Here is an 18,970-nt window from a genome sequence, read left to right as displayed (position 1 = left end):
TTTTAGCATAGACTTGCGTAGAAATACAGTCATATCTATTGTCTGGCGCTTTCTAGGAATTGTTTTAACGCCACTTATTTAAGTAAAATTTATAGCAAACAAACAGTCGATCGATCGCTCAGGGTATCAAAGGCTTCGATGAGTAGGAGCTTCCTTCCTTCCTTTCTGGTTTTCTGCTGTGTTTTCTTCTGTACATTCTGATTGCATTTTATCAAAACAAAATAAAAAATAGTCTCACTATCTGCTACGGGTTTTTTGCGTTTCCGATTTCTTTTTTTTTTTTATTTCTCACTTTTAATGTCCAACGCTGACTCAGTGCGTTGGCTGTGATAAAAAAGAATCACATGTGCGATGCTCTCTGGGGAAGAGACACAAAGGCATGGGGTTGGTAGATCGTCAAAAGATTTAGATACAACAACGTGTGCGAGAATTCAATTAAATAGAGGTCGGGGTTTTGATAAGAAAAAGTAAACTTTTTCCTTGGATGAGTAATGCAAGAAGTCATAGAAAAGACTGGAAAAACGCTGCTGAAATTGCAGTCAAATTTGAATGAGTTAATAAGGAATTTAAGGTGAATTTTGAAAGATTTGCTTGTATAGATTTGTTAATGCATTGTCAGTCGTTGAAATATCAGAAAATTTTGATAGTTTTGGGTAACTTTTAATAGCTGTAGTACTCTATGATTATATTACTTTAAAACGAATCTGTTAAGAACATTTTATATTTAAATTGTATTATTCATTCGACTCTTTCCTGCAGTCATCAAATTTAAATAAAAATATGCAAATAACTTTCGAGTAATCGTTTAATAAACGAACAATCCTCTCTCATAAATGTAGGATTTTCAAATGTAAACAACTTTCATATGTCTGTACAAACACCATAAAGATAGTCACAATTTATAATGGAAAATGTTCAGGTTCAACCAAACCAAAAAATAATGTGTTGAATCAATTAGACAATGCGGCTATTTCGGGACATGTTAATAATTTCCTGGAAAATCTACTGTGGCCATGTCAATGAGCTTTAAGGCTAAGGTTGCGGACTGGGGGGAATTTTCTACAGGTAGCGCCCCCGAAAAGGAACATGTAAAACCAGCAAAAAAAAAACTACAACTGATAGCCATAAAGGCCAAGGAGCTTACTCATGCCTCGATAACAGCGCCTCTCAGATGTACGTAAATCGTTGACGGAAAATATGTATCTATGTGTATGTGTTCTTGGGTGCAGAGGTTCGATAATGGGGTGCAAAAAAGAGGACAAGAGATACTCCTACTCATGGCTATAAAAGCAAGTTCTGTGTGCGATCCGACCTCAGTTGAACGACGCACTTGCAGCGAAACGAACGGAGTAGAGCCGGAAGAAGAAGTTAAATCGATATCACTATATAGTGAAAGAAATATATATATATCTATATAGAAACAGTGTGAGATCATCATGTGCAAAAGTGTAATGATTTGTTTGGCCATCGTGGCGGCAGTCCTTGTGTTTGCGGTGCAGGGACAAACACCACCAGCGACTCCCGCTCAATGCAGCAGTGTTGTCAGCAGTTTGGGTTTCAACAATACCAACGTGAGTGCAAAAAACTATATAGTATAGAAACCCAGCATCAAAGCTAATGTTTGCCCTTCCCAGTTGATGGGTACCTGGATCGAGGTGGCCCGCAATCCCGCAGCTAATGTTTCCTGCATTAAAATCAATGTGGATCTGTGGAATAACACCAATCTTCTGGTCAACATCAGCCACTCGAGCAGCCTCCAATCCTTGTACATGGATGTGAACGAGAAGGCCAACATTACACTGGCTACGGACGTGGCCGCCTCAACGGCTGGCTACAATGTGACATTCACAAAGAATGGCCAGAGCGAGACACCCGTCTACATTAAGCTGTTGTCGACTGTCGACTCCGACAAATATCTGTTGGGCTGTGCCTACACGGATGCCAACAATAATGCAACTAGCTATGGATTTATTCTGTCACGCGGCGGTTACACGGCGGCAGGCATTGAGGCGGCCAACAATAATGCCTCACTGTATTACAGCAACTTCCTGAATGGCACCTACAGCAATGTCACGCAGCTTGGGTGAGTAATCGAAGGCCAAAAACCTCCTAAAGATCTTTCCAAAGTTCTTTCTAATTCGTTTTATTTCTTTCTTTCTTTTTTCTTATAGCTGCTATGCCAGCTCTGCCAGTCAGACGCTGCCTTTGCTCACTGGCTTCCTCGCTGTGGCCATGGCTCTGATCTTCAAGGCCTAAACAGGCAGGCACACACACACACACACACACACCCCTCCACGACACAATCAAATGTAGATTTTTCCAACAAAAATAACACACAAAAAAACCCCAACCAAAAAACCAAAATCCTTGCCTAAGTTATTACGTCAGCTGTTTTATTTAGTTTTTAGTTTACTTTAAAAACTTCCATCAATAAAAAGAAACAGAAACGATATGGAGAAGCGCTACACCCACACACACACACACACACACAAACACTCAACAAAAATCTGAAGCTCGATAAAGAATGATGAGGAGCAGCTCCTCCAATCAGTGCCTCCAATTTGCTTGAAAAACTTGTAGCCCACAAAATGCGTGATAAGATAATGAGAAAAAGACACACAAAAAAATACAGAAAAAAATAGATAACAAAATTTATGATGACTCTTTGGGTGTACAAATTCCATAGATACATTGTCGTTTCATATCTTCCGTTTTTCGTGTTGCCAATTTATGTACAAGCCCGACCGTAAATCAATCATACGGGCTCCAATGCCCCGCCTGCTAATATGTTTCCTGCCACCTGATTAACCGATTGACAAATCACTGCCACAATTTTGCTTTACGATTCCGATTTCGTTGCGTTAATTACTGGCCCCCGATCACAGCGTCGGTGGTTATCGCTGCTCGTTCGCTGATTTTGTTTGGTTTATCTATGGACTATGGCTGGCTATTGTTTTTTGTACACCCTAATTAGGGTCATTATGTGATAGGATTGCTGTGGTTCAAGTGGTTTACAAGCGCTGCTGTGATTGGGGGCATGGCAACGGTAGCCGTTTGAAGTAGTTTTTGGAGCCCACAATCAATGGACAAAATTTAATTGAGTTTGCGGTAGGACAGAGAAAAAAAAAGCACCGATTTCTTGGAATAAAGGCGAATATCTGATTAGTATGACATAACAAACCAAAACAGGTGGAACTGTCACTAGCAGGCGGACAGATTGAAGATAGCCCTGCCCTTGGCTTAGTGCTAGATAAAGATATCAGCATATTGGAGTTACTTTCTCATAGCGCACTTAATCAAATGTCATCTATGAAAAGAAAAAAGACACGCAGACACTCCAGCAGACACTTAATTGTCAGATGGCAAGAGACAACTCACTCTGCCAGCAGGCCAGTGCTTTTTGGGTTCTGTGATTTGTTTAGCCTTCGCTCTACCCAAAACCCCATGCTCAAGTTCCTCAAATCAGATACAAAATCCCCTTTGCTGTGTAGCTTCTTCTGGCACTTATCGGAGCTTCCAGCTGGGGAGCTGCTGTTGCTGCTGATTTCATGTTTATTTATTCTGCTTTCAACCCAATCAACCCACACACACTGCCTTCCCCTCGTAGATATACAATATACAATACCGATGCAAACAAAAACCCACACTTATGCAAACAGAAGGCCACTAAATCACTGAACACTCGGTACTGGCATTTACACTCAAGCAAGGACTCTCCTGGCTGCTGCTCTGGTGTTCCTCTCTCCTCGATGATTTCTTTTGTTGCTGCTTGACCCGCGGCTTCTGCTGTCTTCCTACTTCTTATGGCTGCTTTCCCTTTCTCCTTTTAGAGTACGGGACACCCCACTTCTGTCTTCGGTCTTCGCTTTGGTTTATTTGTTGGCACAATTTGGTTACATTGTTTGCTTACAATCTTCAGCATTGTTTGCCCATGTTGGGTGTTTCTCTTGTTGTTGTTTGGTATTCTTGAAATCAAGTTTACATCGATTAAGTAGCTGTAAAATCAGTTGCCCAAGAATAACACAAAAGAAAACCAACCCGCCCCAGGCCACCCTTCACACAAAGGTATCTGCTGGATATACAAGGTAAGCCCCCACAAAAGAAGATGTTGTCATAATTCGTACAAAAATCAACTAAAAGATGCAAAAAGTTTATGGAAAGTGAAAGATCTCTGTTTAGTTTGGATGAAAGATAATAAAATTGATCGATATGATGTCGATATTGAATTTATTACAGATTGATAATCGATAATATCGATAATATATCTACAACATATCGACTACAAATGGATCACAAATATATTATTTATGACTATTTCTAAAGTTGATTTATGGAATTTCCAGGAGAAATTTTTAAAATATCGATAATTTATCGATAAAATGTCGTTTAATCTAAATTCAAATTGTTAAGTTAGGAATAGAGAGTCCCATATTTTCCCAATGTTTTTGTATACTATCGATTATAAAGCGATGATTTATCGCCTTGAAGTTAAAGAAATATCGCTGAAAAAATATCCGACTTCTAAGGAATTTTTTTTCTTTAAGATTTTATTAAAAAAAAAAAAATGTAAGCTCCTTACACTTGTGAAAACCGATTTCCCTGTTGCTACATTGATTTTCATACATTTATCCGACGAAGCGGAGCATATTTCCTTTTACAAATATTCTCCCAGAACCTCCCAAGAAAATTCTCCTGCACGAAAACCTATTATTTTGAACCGCATTTCAATGCACTTACATTTATTATAATTAGCAAACATAAATCAACGAATAACCATCAATATTTAGCATAAATCCCGAACCAAAAGTACCCATGAAGTACCATGCAAATCTTACAAGTCTCTCGCTCTTCCCGGGTACATATTCATGTCATATTCATACACACACCATACACAGCAGAAACCCATCCATACACACAGCCAATAATTATACACTCTCAAGTAGCTAATCATCAAACGAGCCATCACCAGAGGAAAGCCAATGGAATCAGCAGCAAAACCCAAACCCAAGGGGAACCAAAACTCTGACCGCAACAAGGTCCAAGAGATAGAGAGACGGATAGAGAGAGAGAGAGAGAGAGATAAGGAGGAGTTGGGGCTTTTGGTCAAATGCCAGACAAACAAAGGATGCCTCCAATCAATGCTAATAGCAATCGTCCTAGAGAATTCTCAGCACTGTAGTACTCAAAGTGCTTAGAAAACCAAAAGCCACAGATATAGATGGATGAAGGGCGAGAGAGAGAGAGAGAGAGAGTTGTATGTATATATACATGTATATATAGGGTTGGGAAGCGACAGAGACAGCTTGAAGGTGGGAGACAAAACTATTAATTAATTTGCCAGTCACTGCAGGGGCCAATCGACACGACACACCGCATGCCGTTGACATTTCAGTCAAAAGCAAAACCAATACAATTTCCCCTCTAACCCAGGAGACAGCTGTAGGGAGAGAGAGATTGGGAGTGTGGAGTGGCTAATGAATTGCCAAATGGAGTGAGAGTGAGAGACAAGTTTTTATATGCGGGGAAAAGCGAGCGAAATTAGCTTAGGCATTCATTTCAGCAGGCACTTCAAAAGTGGAAGATGTGTAATTGTTTGGTGGCACACAGTTGTTATCATATAAATTGAAATCTTAGACAAGTTCCTGCCACTCCAAAGCATTTTCACAGTCAAGTGTCAGGGGCAGGTCTCGTAGCTCGAGAGCTACACTCAAAACAAAACAGTTTATGCAGCAACAAAGCTGCTGTTAAGTTTGTGTGAATTTCCCACAGTGTACCTAATTTATGCTGATCTGTGGCCTGAGAAAATTGCAACCCCGTAAGCATTTGCATAGATTTCCAACACTTGGGCCACATGGAAAAACATGATTTGATTTTCGCTAACCCACAAAAGGTAGCAGCCAACATTATGCATAGAGATCTACATACAGATATACACGTAAGTTCCCTCCACAGGTTGTGTTTATGGGTGGTTGGGGTGGTAATTGAATGTCCTGTGCTTAGTCATTTACATTCAATTAACAGTTGTAGCGGCCATCTATGAGGTACTTGCACTCCACTGTCTGTCTTTCTCTCTCTCTCTGGGTTCTGTTTCGTATTATTAGCTTCTGCATTAGCCATAAATATTCATGTACAATATGCAGAGGCTTAACCCAGGAGAGAGGACCACTTCATTGAACCCCCTACATAAATTATGCCTCCATGCACTTTGAGTCCTTGTGTGTCGTGTGGGAGCTCCGTGTGTTTTTGTCTTTGATTTTGGCTTTTGGCCTAATGCATAAGATATAATTACGCTTGAGGTTGCAAGGGAAAGTGTATCAAATATCAAGGCTTAAGGATTAGCAATCGGTTGCTTGTGCTGCCGAGACCTTTGATGAGAGTTCTGGGGAAATGCGGAAGAGTTTCCATGTAAGACGTGGAACGAGATCTGCTGTGAAGAGCAATTAAACGGTGAAAAGCATTCTAAGACACAGCGACACAGTCACTGAGCTAGCCGTAGAAATAGAGGGACTGCTAAGCCACACTGGGAGAGAGAATGATTGAAAGAAAGGAACGAGAGATACCCTTTCTAAAAACCCTCAAAATTAACATAAAATACCTTCAGAAATAGCCCACAAAAAATCATCAAAAAGTACCTAAAATATATATTGAAAATAACATAAAATATATTATAAAATTCTTGAAATGTTCTCCAAAGTACCTTCAAAATTCTACCCCCAGAGAACATTGTTCTCCATAAATTCTCCACAAATCCTATATACACTCCACAATCCCCTAACATTCACTCATCCTCCTGTCTATCCACGATTCGTACTCTGATTCTCTCTCCCTTCATGACTTCTGTGTAAAACGTGTGAATCCCTTTTTGACAGCCCATCACAATTCACAATTAAAACAATTAATTAAGTTCGAGTGAGCGTAAACCACAAAACGGGATGGGAGCACCTGTAAAAGAAAGCAATAAACTGAAGTACGATGTGGTGGGGGGGGGGGTGGCACTACGTATAATACATTCTACTATATCTAACATCCGACGTACATAGTCTAGCAATCCCAGCCATTATTTTAAATGCCAATTACAGTTGGAGAATGGAGACATAGAAAGCGACGAAGAAACACAGAAAGCGACATGGCAAGCGACAGAGGGACATGGCAGCAGCATAAAGTGGAATGTGTGGAGGGCAAAAATGGCGCAAATTGCTGTAAATCCATTTCGGAAGGCTTTGCTTTACCCACTGTTTGCTGTCGATGTTCCACAGCTCTCTATCTGTCTGTGTGTGCGTTTCACGGCATTATTCGTAACGAGCGACATGATCATAAAAATAAACGCAAATATAACACAAAATGCAAACACAATAATGGGCCAGGGCCCGAGCCTGAGCTTGGGAGTGCCTTAGTTTTTATATTTTTACACCTGTTTTTTGTCCAAACAAACAAACAAAGAAACAAAACGAAAACGCAGCAGCACGTTACGTAGAACGAAATTTGACTGCGCCAGCACGCACACAATTAAATTTCCGGTACAACACCTACATGAGATGCCCCCACACACGCCAGACACTCTCACGAACTGCTTTTCCGGGTGCGATTCCACCAAATACACTTTGATTTCCGTGCCTCAACTTTGCCTATGCACCCAGCGATAATCGAGGAATCAGTAAGGGTATATAAGGCTATAAATGGTAGGCATGGAAAGGATATTGGAGAATATAGGAACACAACTTCCATTCGAATTTAATTTTAAAATATTTCCTTGGCTAAAAACCCTCCAATAATGCTTCGAACTAAGCAACTAAAACAGCAACTATCAATATCGATTCGTGGGTATCCTTCTAGTCCTCGCTTTAAACTATTTTTCTGCCACTTTTTCCGCCTGTTTGTGCCTATGTGTCTATCTTTGTGTTTGCATCGTGTTTGAGCCATTAAAATTACGCCTAACGGAGTCACACACACAAGGACGTAAAAATGTGCGATGGCTCACGCGGCGTATGAGTATTTTACTCGACTCTCTCTCTAACTGCTGCCTGCACACACACGTTTCATTTGAAATCCATGGCACGTTTGGCCACCCCGCAACCCCGCAACCCCACAACAACAACAGCAAAGCCGTAGCAATTTTCAATCGAAACTCCTAGCAGACACAAGGGCGCGTAGGTGCAGTAGGCGTGGCAGTTGGCGGAAATAATGCGGCTGGCAGTAAGGATGTCAAAATTGGCAAAAATCGACGACGAGGCTGCAAAACCGCCTGCCGACTGCCTAACTAAAAATCAAAGCCGTCTTTTTTCCTACTTCTTCGAGTGCTTCCTCCTCCATGGAGGTCTCTCGGGGACGTCTACGTGTGTGTGTGTGCTGAAGATTATTATAGGCATGTAGGGGGGGGGGGGGATTTGAGGCCCAAGAGCCACTTGAGGCGCAGCACACACACGCAGGAGGCGCCACACGCTTTCAATAAAAATATATGTTGTGCCTCAGCCTCACTCTGTGTGTCTGTGCACTTAATAATAAAATTTCGTTTAATTCCGAGTTTTTGAATTTCATTTTTTATGCGTTTCCCCGGCATTTTATTCGTTTCTCGTTTTTTTTTTATTTTTTCTTCTTTATTTTCTGTACGCCAGGTGTTTGCTTTGGCGTGTGATAAAATTTTAATTATATTTGTTGCTGGCATGGAAAAAAGGGATGGGCCGGAGAATATTATTACATTTCCTTGGGGCTCGTAATTTGCGTTTTACGCGAAAGATGCTAATCGGCATTGGGAACAGAATTTGTAAGGAATTTACGTCTGTTGATGAGGATCTTTTGTGTATTTATGCCATGCATTTTTGGGAATTTATTTGATTTAATTTAAACAAGATTTAAGCATAGATATGGAGTAGTTTCCTGGGAATCACAGGGAATCACATATTTGAAGTCAACAAACAATCAATCAAAAAATTACTATAGATTTATCTTTTCTTCGAAAAAAAAATATCTTATACAAAATCGCTTAATAAAATTTAATGAATGATGATTAGATAAGAGACAGTGTCCTTCAACCCAAACTCGACGGTGACACATAATCTTTTTTTTATCATTTTATTAGATTTCATATTTATTTCAGCGGATGATAAATATGAAATCTTGAGGAAATTGTCTCCAATCTATTACAAAAACGATACCTTATCTTCATTAGTTTACAATCCATTTAAATCAGCCTAAAATGTCTACATTTATAAGGGTCTAGAGCATTTAGATGGAATTTACATCAATTTCGCACTTCTACTCAACTTTTACATGCTCTTCCAGAGCTGTTAAAATACCAAAAATTATAGATCCGCTATGCAATACATTTCCTTCTATATTTTCTCGATGGAAATCTGTTACTCTCAAAGAGTCTTCGCTTATGTATTACCCTTTCCTTAATTGATTTTCTAATCATAAAATTCCAAGAATTACTCACCCATTCTATCAGCTGACGTTCTTCTTTGTTGCTTCTTCTCTTGGAGAGAGCTCAAAAATAAAACAATAATCTAGAGTTTTCTTGAAATTGATTTTGCAATTAAGTTTTAGCACCATATCACCGGCACTTCCCCTCTTCCGTAATCACTCTGTGATTACTGCGAGGCTGTGACTCAGCAGCAGCAACAAGAGCTATTTGCCACCTGCAATAAAAAAAAAAAAACGTTAGAAAGTACTTTAGCAACAAAAATGTTGATTAAAAAACATTTCAAGTCGTATTTAATTAGTGTTATCTGGCTGTGGGTGGACACTGCATGTACAACAATAAATAAATAAATAAATATACATAAAATGTGCAAATGCATTTTGGCTGCTTATAAATTTCATTAGGCCAAAAGCGTAAACATTTTGACATCGATGTTGCTTGGCTTGGGTTAGGGGAGGCTTAATGTCTGGACTGTCTACTGTCTGTATTTGTCAGGACTAAGTCCTGAGTCTCGGACTATCTTCTGTTTGACTGTCTCTCTATTTGTCTGATTGTTCTCAGTTTCATTTGCGGCAAAAATAGATAAAAGAAAGCAAGAGATATCGTATGATTCGCTGGCCGTCTTTAAACTTTTTTGAAATATTTGGCAAAATTATTCTGCATAAAATATCAACCTCCAGCGAAAGTGAAATTGAGAACAGCGCTCTCTCTTTCTCTCTATCTCTGTGTGTTTGCTTCTTGGCCTTGTCTAATGGACGCCTGCCAACAGTTGGCTCAAAATCTACTGGGCTCCTTGGGTGGCACACAATGGCTTCACATCCTCCTCTTTGCCTGCTTCAATTCCAGCAGGAAGAAACATTGTATTCGAGTCAGGTGCGTTGTGAATTTTGCTGCAACAGTCATTATAATAATGCCACAACGAAGTGTGCTCGGAAATAATAATCAACTTGAGGGTAGGAGAGAGTAAGCTCTAGCAGCAGCAGCAGCTGCTGCTGGCTCGCTTTGATGGGGCCGGGGCTGGGGACCGTGCCAAGTCAGGCACTTAAAATTTCATTTAAATATGGACTGCCACTGCCACTGCTGCTGCTACTCCTCTTCGTTGCAAGTGCAATCGTGCATTGTTGCACTTGCACCACACTGCCTTGTTGCAATAATCGCCTCAAATAATAACTTTAAGTGCATAATTTTATAAAGTTCTCACAGATCCATTTATAGTTATTGTTCGCCTTCGCCTTTTGCATTCTTGTACATTTGTGCTTAATCTTTTATAAGGATATGAAAGCACGTGAGAACATTTAGCTGTGAGCTCGAAGGGAAAATGCAATTTAAAAATTGCACAAAATATGGCACAAATGTGCGAGTAAGGAAGTGCAATGGAGGGTGGAAAACTGAATGAAATTTCTACTAAATAAAGAGTTTTATGATTCATACAGCCAACTAATCAATTGATGGTCTCATTTTGCAGACAAATCCAAGTCTGGCTCGAGTAAGCTTTCGTAATTTTTAGACATTTACCTGAAATGTTGCCCAAATGTAATGCAATCATTTTTCCCAACGATTTTTGCAACAGTGAGCCCGAGAGGCCACTCCAAACCAAATTCCAAATGTTTGATAGACACTCTAATAAGTCGAATGCAGTAATATGGAGTATAGATTAACCTCTGGGTATAGCATTACAGCACCCATTGGCAAGCTCATTATCGTGTGTGCCACTTACCTTTCCCCAGATACATTTTCATGGCTGTGTCTATCTGTGTATTTGTCTCCCTCTCTCTGTCTGTCTGTTGCCATAACATTCGATTATCCCTTTTTGGCTAGCCATGATTTCAAATCCTATTTCTGTTACTGATTTTTCTGGCGTATGTTTTTGCATTTCGGTTTAATTGATTTTGCGCAAATTTCCTAGAAATTTACAAACTTTTGCGCCACCCCCAATACTCCTCCCAAAATCCATTTAGTGCTAATTGTTTGCATATATATGTGGCATCACTCGTTGTTGCTTTTTTGTGCGTATATCCTGCTGTCCGCGTTTACATAACAAATGGCGGCTAAAGGGATAGATACACTGAGTGAGTGGCTGGCACGAAATTTATTTATATATTTTTGACACGCACTGCTGGCCACACGTGGCTCTGGTGATTAAAAGCAGATTTTTATTCAGATTGGTACAGAGAGATTGTTGCCATAAACCATTCAAATTTTGCAGACTGTTGAAATTGTTGACTTTGAATTGCAAATTAGTCGATTACCAAATGGGATTTTTGCCATAATTAGTTGTGGATCAGGCGGGATCAGACTGTACAGTCAGGTATTAAATATTGAATAATTTTAGCATTGCTTTGCATTAATCAAAAACATTTTGCAGGCACATACAGGAACAATTTTTACCAAATTAAATCGGTAAATGTTGGCTTATTCTGGTAGTGCCACACGAAAATATTAATTTTACAATGTTATAATTATTCTTCCACATTTCAGACGCAGCTTGAATGGATCTAAGAGGCAGAATGAGAAAGATTTTGTTCCAGCTTTTAACAGCTCTGCTTTGGCAACGCAATAAAAGTCACAATATTTTAATGTACGCACAGAAAGTGGAAAGTCAATCGAAACTTTTTAATTTTAATTTACATTAAAAATGTTGTTTGCCTTTTTTTATTAGCTTTTGCCATTTGCTGGGTGTCGTGTCGCGTCGCGTCGCTTTTGATAAAATTTGCATACAAAATTTCCACACAGTTCCAGGACACGCTTGCAGTCAAAGTTTGTTTCGTTTTTTTTTCTGGAATATTTGCATAACTCAAAATCTAGACAAAGAGCAGGGGGGGGGCCCGGGGAGTGCACATTAAAAGGAAAAGGCACGAAAAGCAAATATGAATCATATGGCACATGTGTGGCAAATGTTCGTGCGAATGGAAAAAATAATCTAGAAATATAATTACATTAAATGGAAACAGCGAGAGTGAGAGAGTGGGGCAAAGATAAAGGTTAATGACTTTTTTTTTGAGGCAGGGAAAGATGGTGAAATAAGTGCAAGAATTTTATGAACATCGGCAGCAAAAAGGAAACAGTTTTTGGGGAGTATTTGTGGAATGAAGATAAAAATGATTATATATAAATAGCCATAGAAATTTACATCAAACAGATGATGAAATAATACATCACTCTTATGCGAAATATTTAATGCCAAATCCAACTCCAAAGTCATATTTTACACATGCTTTCAATCATCTACCAGGATATTTAACAATTAACAAATAAAATTAATAAACCAACGATAATTTAGATGGCGTCGCTTGTGGTTTTTATTGCCCGAGAACCGGCAACCCAGAAAGCGAGAGAGAACCCGTAAAGAGAGAACAACACCCCAAACCAAACCAAAACGAAACGAAATGAACTGTAGCGAAACGTAGCGGAAAAAGAGACAATGCCAATTGAGGCTCTGATATGTAAGGTAAACAAACAAACACAAGAGCAAACAGCATCGCAGAATCTCGCACGACAAAGATGATCTACAATACAATCTACGGTTACGATTTACGGATCATTATCACAACTAGTAGACGAGCAAGGGCCGCCCAGTATCATTCGACAGTCGCGTTTCGAGGCTGATAGACGTGCCAGTGAGATCCAGTGACATGTATCCCCAACTGGAGACGGATGCTGAGGCCCAAGAAAAGGCAACGGCTCAGAGTCTTTTGGCCACGAGACAAACCCAAACAGAGGATGAGAAACCCCCAGCGATACCCAAATGGAAGCGATGCCTGCATCGTCATGTGCCGATCACTCAATGGCTGCCAATGTACTCTCCCGAATGGGGTATCGATGATTTTATAGCGGGCATTACCCTCGGCCTAACCATCATACCCGAGAGCATGGCCTGTGCGCTGCTTGCGGGTCTACCGGCACGCTATGGCCTCTGTTCGGCCTTCATTGGACCTTTGATCTATATGGTGTTTGGTTCGATCGATAAGGTTATCATTGGACCCACAAGTCTGGTGGCATTGGTCAGTGTACAATTTACGGTGGGGCGACCCATCGAGTTTGCATTTCTGTTGACATTTCTCAGCGGCATTGTACAGATCATTATGGGCGCTCTACGATTAGGTGAGTGTGTCTGTTTATCTATCTATTATCTGTGTCTGGTTGTGTGTGATCTCATTGCTAAATTGAATCAAGTGTTACTGCCGTGTGTTGCCCTCATGTTCATCCCTTTCCCCCATGAACTTGAGGCTTAGCCGAAACGAAACCAATTGAGTTGTACGTCAATTTATTCAATGCGATTAACACCATTTAGCAGCCAATTAGCACCTTCTTTAGGTGATGATTGCAATGTTTGAGCCCCTATTGAAATCACCACACATTGAGGTCCAGAGAGACACTGTTTTGATATGATTCAGATCCAGCTCCATTGTCACACCTTTTTTGTATGTTTTATAGATTTGATACAACATTTAATTATTTGATCTTGGGGGTCATGGGGCAAGAAGATTAATTTATTTAATTTATATTCAAGGAACCAGTCACAAAATTAGTTTACATTTTATTTGACTCTTAATTGATTTTATTTTTGGGACTAGGAATTTTCAATGTTAATTAGTATAATTTTTTTTTAATTCAATAATTTCTGGATCAGATTTTATTAATATTTTTTTTATTTTTTATTAATTTTTTTTGTTTGTTTTTTTTTATTATAAATTTCAATCTTTGAATATTTATTTAAGTTTCTTTTATTTTTTTAACATCTAATTTTAAATTTCTTTTTTTAGTTTGTTTTGCATCAAATTTTAAATTATTTTTTTTTGCTTATAATTTTTTTAAAATTTAGTTTTAATTTTTTTTTATTTTTTAATATCTTTTAATTTATATTTAATGTATTTTTTTATAATTTTTCTTACAGGTTTCATCTTTGAATTCATCTCAATGCCTGTAATCAAGGCCTTTTCCTCAGCCACTGCCATTTTGGTGATTGAATCACAGCTGAAAGTATTGCTGGGCATCAAGTACTTAGTGGCGGGTCTCCTAAGCTCCGTCACTACCCTAAGTTCTCGCATAGACGAATCGAATATGGCTGATCTCATTATGGGCGTTTGTGCTATAGTTTTTTTGCTGTTACTCGAGGTTTGTGCATAAATTACTACAACCTTCAGCTGCCTAAACATTTCTCTCCTTCTATTTTCCAGCTACTTGAACGCGTGGCTTGCAATGAAAATCATGGAAAAGTTCTAAGAATTTGCTGCCGCTATTTGTCCACCTCTAGGAATACTCTCATCGTGCTAATAGCCGGCATTGTCACCTACATTTGGCTGCAACAAGCGGGCCAAGTGCCCTATGCCCTGAGCCAGAATGCTTTGGCCACGTTGCCCAACTTTACAATTCCCAGTCTGGAGATTGAAACGCCAGCACGAAACTACACTTTCTGGGAGATCTTAAAGGAGCTTAATATGGGCATTATAGTCATACCGATTGTGGGCATACTCACGAATATATCAATCGGAAAGTTGAGTGAGTAATTCTGGTGTCTAGACATCGGTTGGCACTCGACTCTTAAGGTCTTAAACTGTATGCCGAGAGTAAACAAAGAGAGCAACGATTGAGTAATTAGGAGATAACAAAGTGTTATATAGAGAAAACCGAAAGTAGTAGCTCTAAAATCCACGGAATTTTCTTCACTTGCACTTTAAACCCTGAAGTAAATGTCTGTAAATTCTCAAATCCATTCCCTCTTTCAGCACCCAAAGGCCTGGTGGACACCAATCAAGAGCTGCTCACGGTGGGACTCTGCAACATGTTTGGTTCCTGTGTCCAAGCCATGCCCTCATCGGGCGCCTTTACACGCTATGCCATAAGCACGGCCTGTGGCCTCAAAACCCCAATGGCAAATCTTTATTTGGGTAAGCAGCCACAAAGAGTGACACATAATTGCAGCAGAAACCTGATACTCTCTGTCCACCTTTAGGTATCATTGTGCTGCTGGCTTTGAGCTATCTCAGTCCGTACTTTAATTTCATACCGGAAGCCACACTGGCGGCCATACTGATATGCTCGATAATCACACTGCTGGACTTTAAGCTGCCGCTGCGGCTGTGGCGTGACTCGAAGCGTGACTTTGCCACCTGGCTGCTGTGCTTTTGTGTCTGTGTGCTGTTCGGGGTGGAAGTGGGTCTGTTTGTTAGCATTGTGGTGACAGCTTTGCATCTGCTATTCCTCTGGGCACGTCCCGAGGTGCGTGTAAAGATTGAGGAGCTCGACGAGATGCAGTACATCCGCGTGACGCCAGGCAATGGCATCTACTTTCCGGCCATCAATTACCTGCGGGAACGTGTCCTCAAGGCCTGCACACAAGCGGATTTTGGTATCACTGTTGTCATCGATGGACACCGCATAACGGGTCTGGATTACACCGCCGCTCAGGGCATATCGAAGCTATCGAGTGATCTGTGCCGTCAGGCGGATGCTGCCAGCTCGACTCTCTTGATTTTGTATAGATTCCCCGAACACCTCAAGCGCCTAATCGATCACACGGAGAATCTAGTGTTTTGTGAGACGGAGGACAAGGTCAGGGAGTTCTTGACACAGGAATCCCTGCGTAATGGTTATATCAATCTCAAGGAGCACATACGAGCTTCCATAGATTTGGGCTATAAAATAGACATCGATTAGGGCAACCATCCCGCTCTTTCGCTCCTCTTTAGTTAGTCGTTTGTATTATTTATTTAAGTTTACTTGGAGCTAGGGAAATTGTCGTCTGGCAATAAATGGAAATAAAAAGTGAAAGAAAAGTGGAACAAATGCCTTGATGGGGCAGCAATTTATAAAATCCCGCAGCCACAGCGCGACCTCTGCTGGTCGCTCTGCTGAGAAAGAGAGAGATGGCAGCACAAAAGTGTGAAAGAGATGGAGAACGTGCAAGCAAGAGCGAGATAGTTAGATAGATGCGGTGCCGCTGGCGACGCCGTCAATGATTGCCCAGCTAATGGATTTCTGTTTACTTTTTCACTTAGTTCCGGACGCCAAAAGAGGAAAGAGAAAAATAGGCAAAGGAGTGGAGAAAGGAGGGGAGAAAGTGGGATAGAGTGCATACAGCAGAGAGGAGCAAACGCTGTGAAAAATAACGCAAAAGAAATTAGAGAGAGAAAAAAGCGAAAGCTTCTGAGCCAACTATACAGCCTCCCACCCCCCCTCAGCCCAACCAAAAGGTGAAAAAAGGAAGAAAAAAAACTATAGAAAACTGCAAGAAATTAAACTAAAATCCTAGCCGTAAAGTAGATCAAACGCAGTGAAAACAAAGTGAAGGAATAATTGAAATTCACGAACGAGCACATCGAATAAGGAATACCCTTTGCTGTAAAAGAAATTGTGTAAAAATTACGAGGCAAATTTATAGAACTTTTTACTTAATTTTTTAAGTCATTTTTGAGCTAGAAAAATGTTTAGCACATTTTTTGTATAAAAAAAAAAACATTTTTACAATCATTTGTAGCTTTAGTTTTAAATTAATGAAATACAAAACTTTTTTCGAAGTACTTTTATTGTTTTTAAACCAAACTTTCAATACAAAAATTATATTTCTATGAAAATTAATTACAAGTTGATGAAAGTTGAAAAGTCTTAACAGAAAACGTTCATATTTTTTGCCTTAAGCAGCTCTTGGCCACTCTATTACTCTATATTTAGTGTGACCCGATCAATGACGCACAAACAAAAATTTTGTTTAAAAGCTATACCTGATTTACCCTGCCAGAAGCAGGGTATTAAACAGAAATCAAGAAAAACAAGAGCAAAAGCGAGTTAATTACGTAAGGTTAAGAAAGAGAGAGAGAGAGAGAGAGAAAGAATAGTTAGAGCAGAACCTGCAAACCGTTGGATCTAAGTAGATTTCAAGCACTTGAGGCGTTGTAAATGAAATGCGACGGTAGGTGCTGGTGCCTGTGCCACCCTTAAACTTTTTCTAAACCTGCCACTCCCTACACTCCCCACCCACAACACACAGCCGCCGCTGCTGCTGTTGTTGATTGCATTGGCAAACGAAGTGAGCAGATTTAATGAAATTTAAAACGCTGTCCAGCACTTGTCCAAAGGATAAGCGCCAGCGACAGCGAGCGACTGCAAGAGCAATCCAAAGGATAATGCGGTCAGCCGAATGCAGATTGGACTTCGGATGCAAATTTCCTCCGATCCGCCCCCAATCCACTCACTGGTAATTATTTCAATGGACTTTATTTGCGTAGCTTTTCAACTGCTCCCTGTACTCCTCGGCCCTGTCTGTCGATTTTTCCACATTGTTAAGCTAATGAGGATTTTCAGAGTCCAAAAAAAAAAGGGAAATCCACGTAAAACGAAAGAGCAGCAAAGGAGTAAAATTATAATTAATATGCTAATATATCGATAGCGGTGAAAATCACTTAATGGTTAGCCGCCCAAAAAAAAGAGGGAAAGGAAAACCAATATCAATCGGGCCATATCGCATGTCCAGTGGACCACAAAAACCAAATATCATTCAAATTGCGGTTCATGCAATCAAATTTTCACACACACAATATAACAAAAAAATGGCACACCCACACACAGACAGACAAAGTGATCCGAAGTGCATGGAGACGAGACGAGTATGTTGCACATTCATTTTGCGGCTAGTCTGGGATCAAACAAAACTTGTTGACACACAAAAGCCAATGGAAAACCCAAAAACCCCACAGCCCAAAAACAAGCCAAAACCGCACTTTACTCGCCCAATATATTCGCTTCCTCTATCTGTCCCTCTGTTTATTGCTAAATATGCAATAATTTTATGCACTTTTTTGTATTTTCTATTTCCTGCATACCGGATAAAATGGTGGATGCACTATAGGTAGTTAGTGGTATTATTTGTAGTTTATATTCAGCCCAATAACATTTATTTTACTCATTCACATGCGGTTAGCCGGGCTGCAGAAAAAAGAACCCCTTTGACGCTTTTGTGCTCCTTTGACTGCATAATTTTTTATCAACATTTTAGCTGAGGCAAAAAACTATCCAAATTCTTTGTTCAAATTCCTGAATGGCAATACATGTCTGAGCTTTGGTCTGGCCAGCATATTGATTCTTTGTTAGATATTATCAATGCAGACTGGGTGTAGTATATACGTTTAGGGGGGAAATAATAGTGGCGGAATAATGCAGAATAATAGTAGCTGCTAATAAATTATAATAAATTTGTATTTTAATTTATACTCGTGGAAAGGTTAAGCATTTGAGTCCCATTCCTGACGAGAAGAATTCAATACAGTTTAAGTGGTCAAAAACACTTTTAAGCTCCTGTTGTGTCTATTAGAATGCTAGGAATTTGAGCACTTTTAGCTATTTAAATCACGTCACACAGGCCACATATAGAATCCTCTATGAATCCTCCTCTCCGCTAAATAAATTTATCTCCGCACTTTCTACGTTTATTAAAGACATGAAAATAATTTATTTTAATTCGAAACATGCCAAAATTGTTGACTATTTTCGCATACAAATTCATAATTTATTTCTGCTATTTACATGGCAACATTAACATGAACTTTAATTTTCAAT

At 39.7% G+C, this 18,970-nt stretch overlaps 2 protein-coding genes across 2 annotated transcripts; both read left to right on the top strand.

The window, feature by feature from the left end:
* The first annotated feature begins 1,328 nt into the window (after positions 1-1,328).
* Positions 1,329-2,473, top strand: LOC117585499. Its single transcript, XM_034274998.1, has 3 exons — positions 1,329-1,571; positions 1,635-2,083; positions 2,172-2,473. Exons 1-3 carry the CDS (start codon positions 1,437-1,439, stop codon positions 2,254-2,256), a joined length of 669 nt encoding a protein of 222 aa, XP_034130889.1. The 5' UTR covers positions 1,329-1,436; the 3' UTR covers positions 2,257-2,473.
* A 10,511-nt stretch (positions 2,474-12,984) lies between these two features.
* On the top strand, positions 12,985-16,613 carry LOC117585476 (sodium-independent sulfate anion transporter). The gene is made up of 5 exons (XM_034274968.1): positions 12,985-13,519; positions 14,313-14,533; positions 14,596-14,917; positions 15,145-15,306; positions 15,372-16,613. The coding sequence occupies exons 1-5, from the start codon at positions 13,051-13,053 to the stop codon at positions 16,073-16,075; spliced, it is 1,878 nt and encodes a 625-aa protein (XP_034130859.1). The 5' UTR covers positions 12,985-13,050; the 3' UTR covers positions 16,076-16,613.
* Positions 16,614-18,970: the final 2,357 nt, after the last annotated feature.

This window comes from Drosophila guanche, unplaced genomic scaffold, assembly GCF_900245975.1.
Source record: "Drosophila guanche unplaced genomic scaffold, DGUA_6, whole genome shotgun sequence".
Lineage (NCBI taxonomy): Eukaryota > Metazoa > Arthropoda > Insecta > Diptera > Drosophilidae > Drosophila > Drosophila guanche.
The sequence above is the reverse complement of the archived record's forward strand: the minus strand, read 5'-3'. Positions and strand labels throughout refer to the sequence as shown.

What these genes read in the sequence shown, in the direction of transcription:
- LOC117585499 (XM_034274998.1), top strand. Translation starts at nt 1,437, where the DNA reads ATGTGCAAAAGTGTAATGATTTGTTTGGCCATCGTGGCGGCAGTCCTT. An exon ending in TGGGTTTCAACAATACCAAC is followed by an intron (nt 1,572 to 1,634) that starts GTGAGTGCAAAA and finishes TGCCCTTCCCAG; the next exon opens with TTGATGGGTACCTGGATCGA. An exon ending in AGCAATGTCACGCAGCTTGG is followed by an intron (nt 2,084 to 2,171) that starts GTGAGTAATCGA and finishes TTTTTCTTATAG; the next exon opens with CTGCTATGCCAGCTCTGCCA.
- LOC117585476 (XM_034274968.1), top strand. Translation starts at nt 13,051, where the DNA reads ATGTATCCCCAACTGGAGACGGATGCTGAGGCCCAAGAAAAGGCAACG. An exon ending in TATGGGCGCTCTACGATTAG is followed by an intron (nt 13,520 to 14,312) that starts GTGAGTGTGTCT and finishes TTTTTCTTACAG; the next exon opens with GTTTCATCTTTGAATTCATC. An exon ending in TATATCAATCGGAAAGTTGA is followed by an intron (nt 14,918 to 15,144) that starts GTGAGTAATTCT and finishes TCCCTCTTTCAG; the next exon opens with CACCCAAAGGCCTGGTGGAC.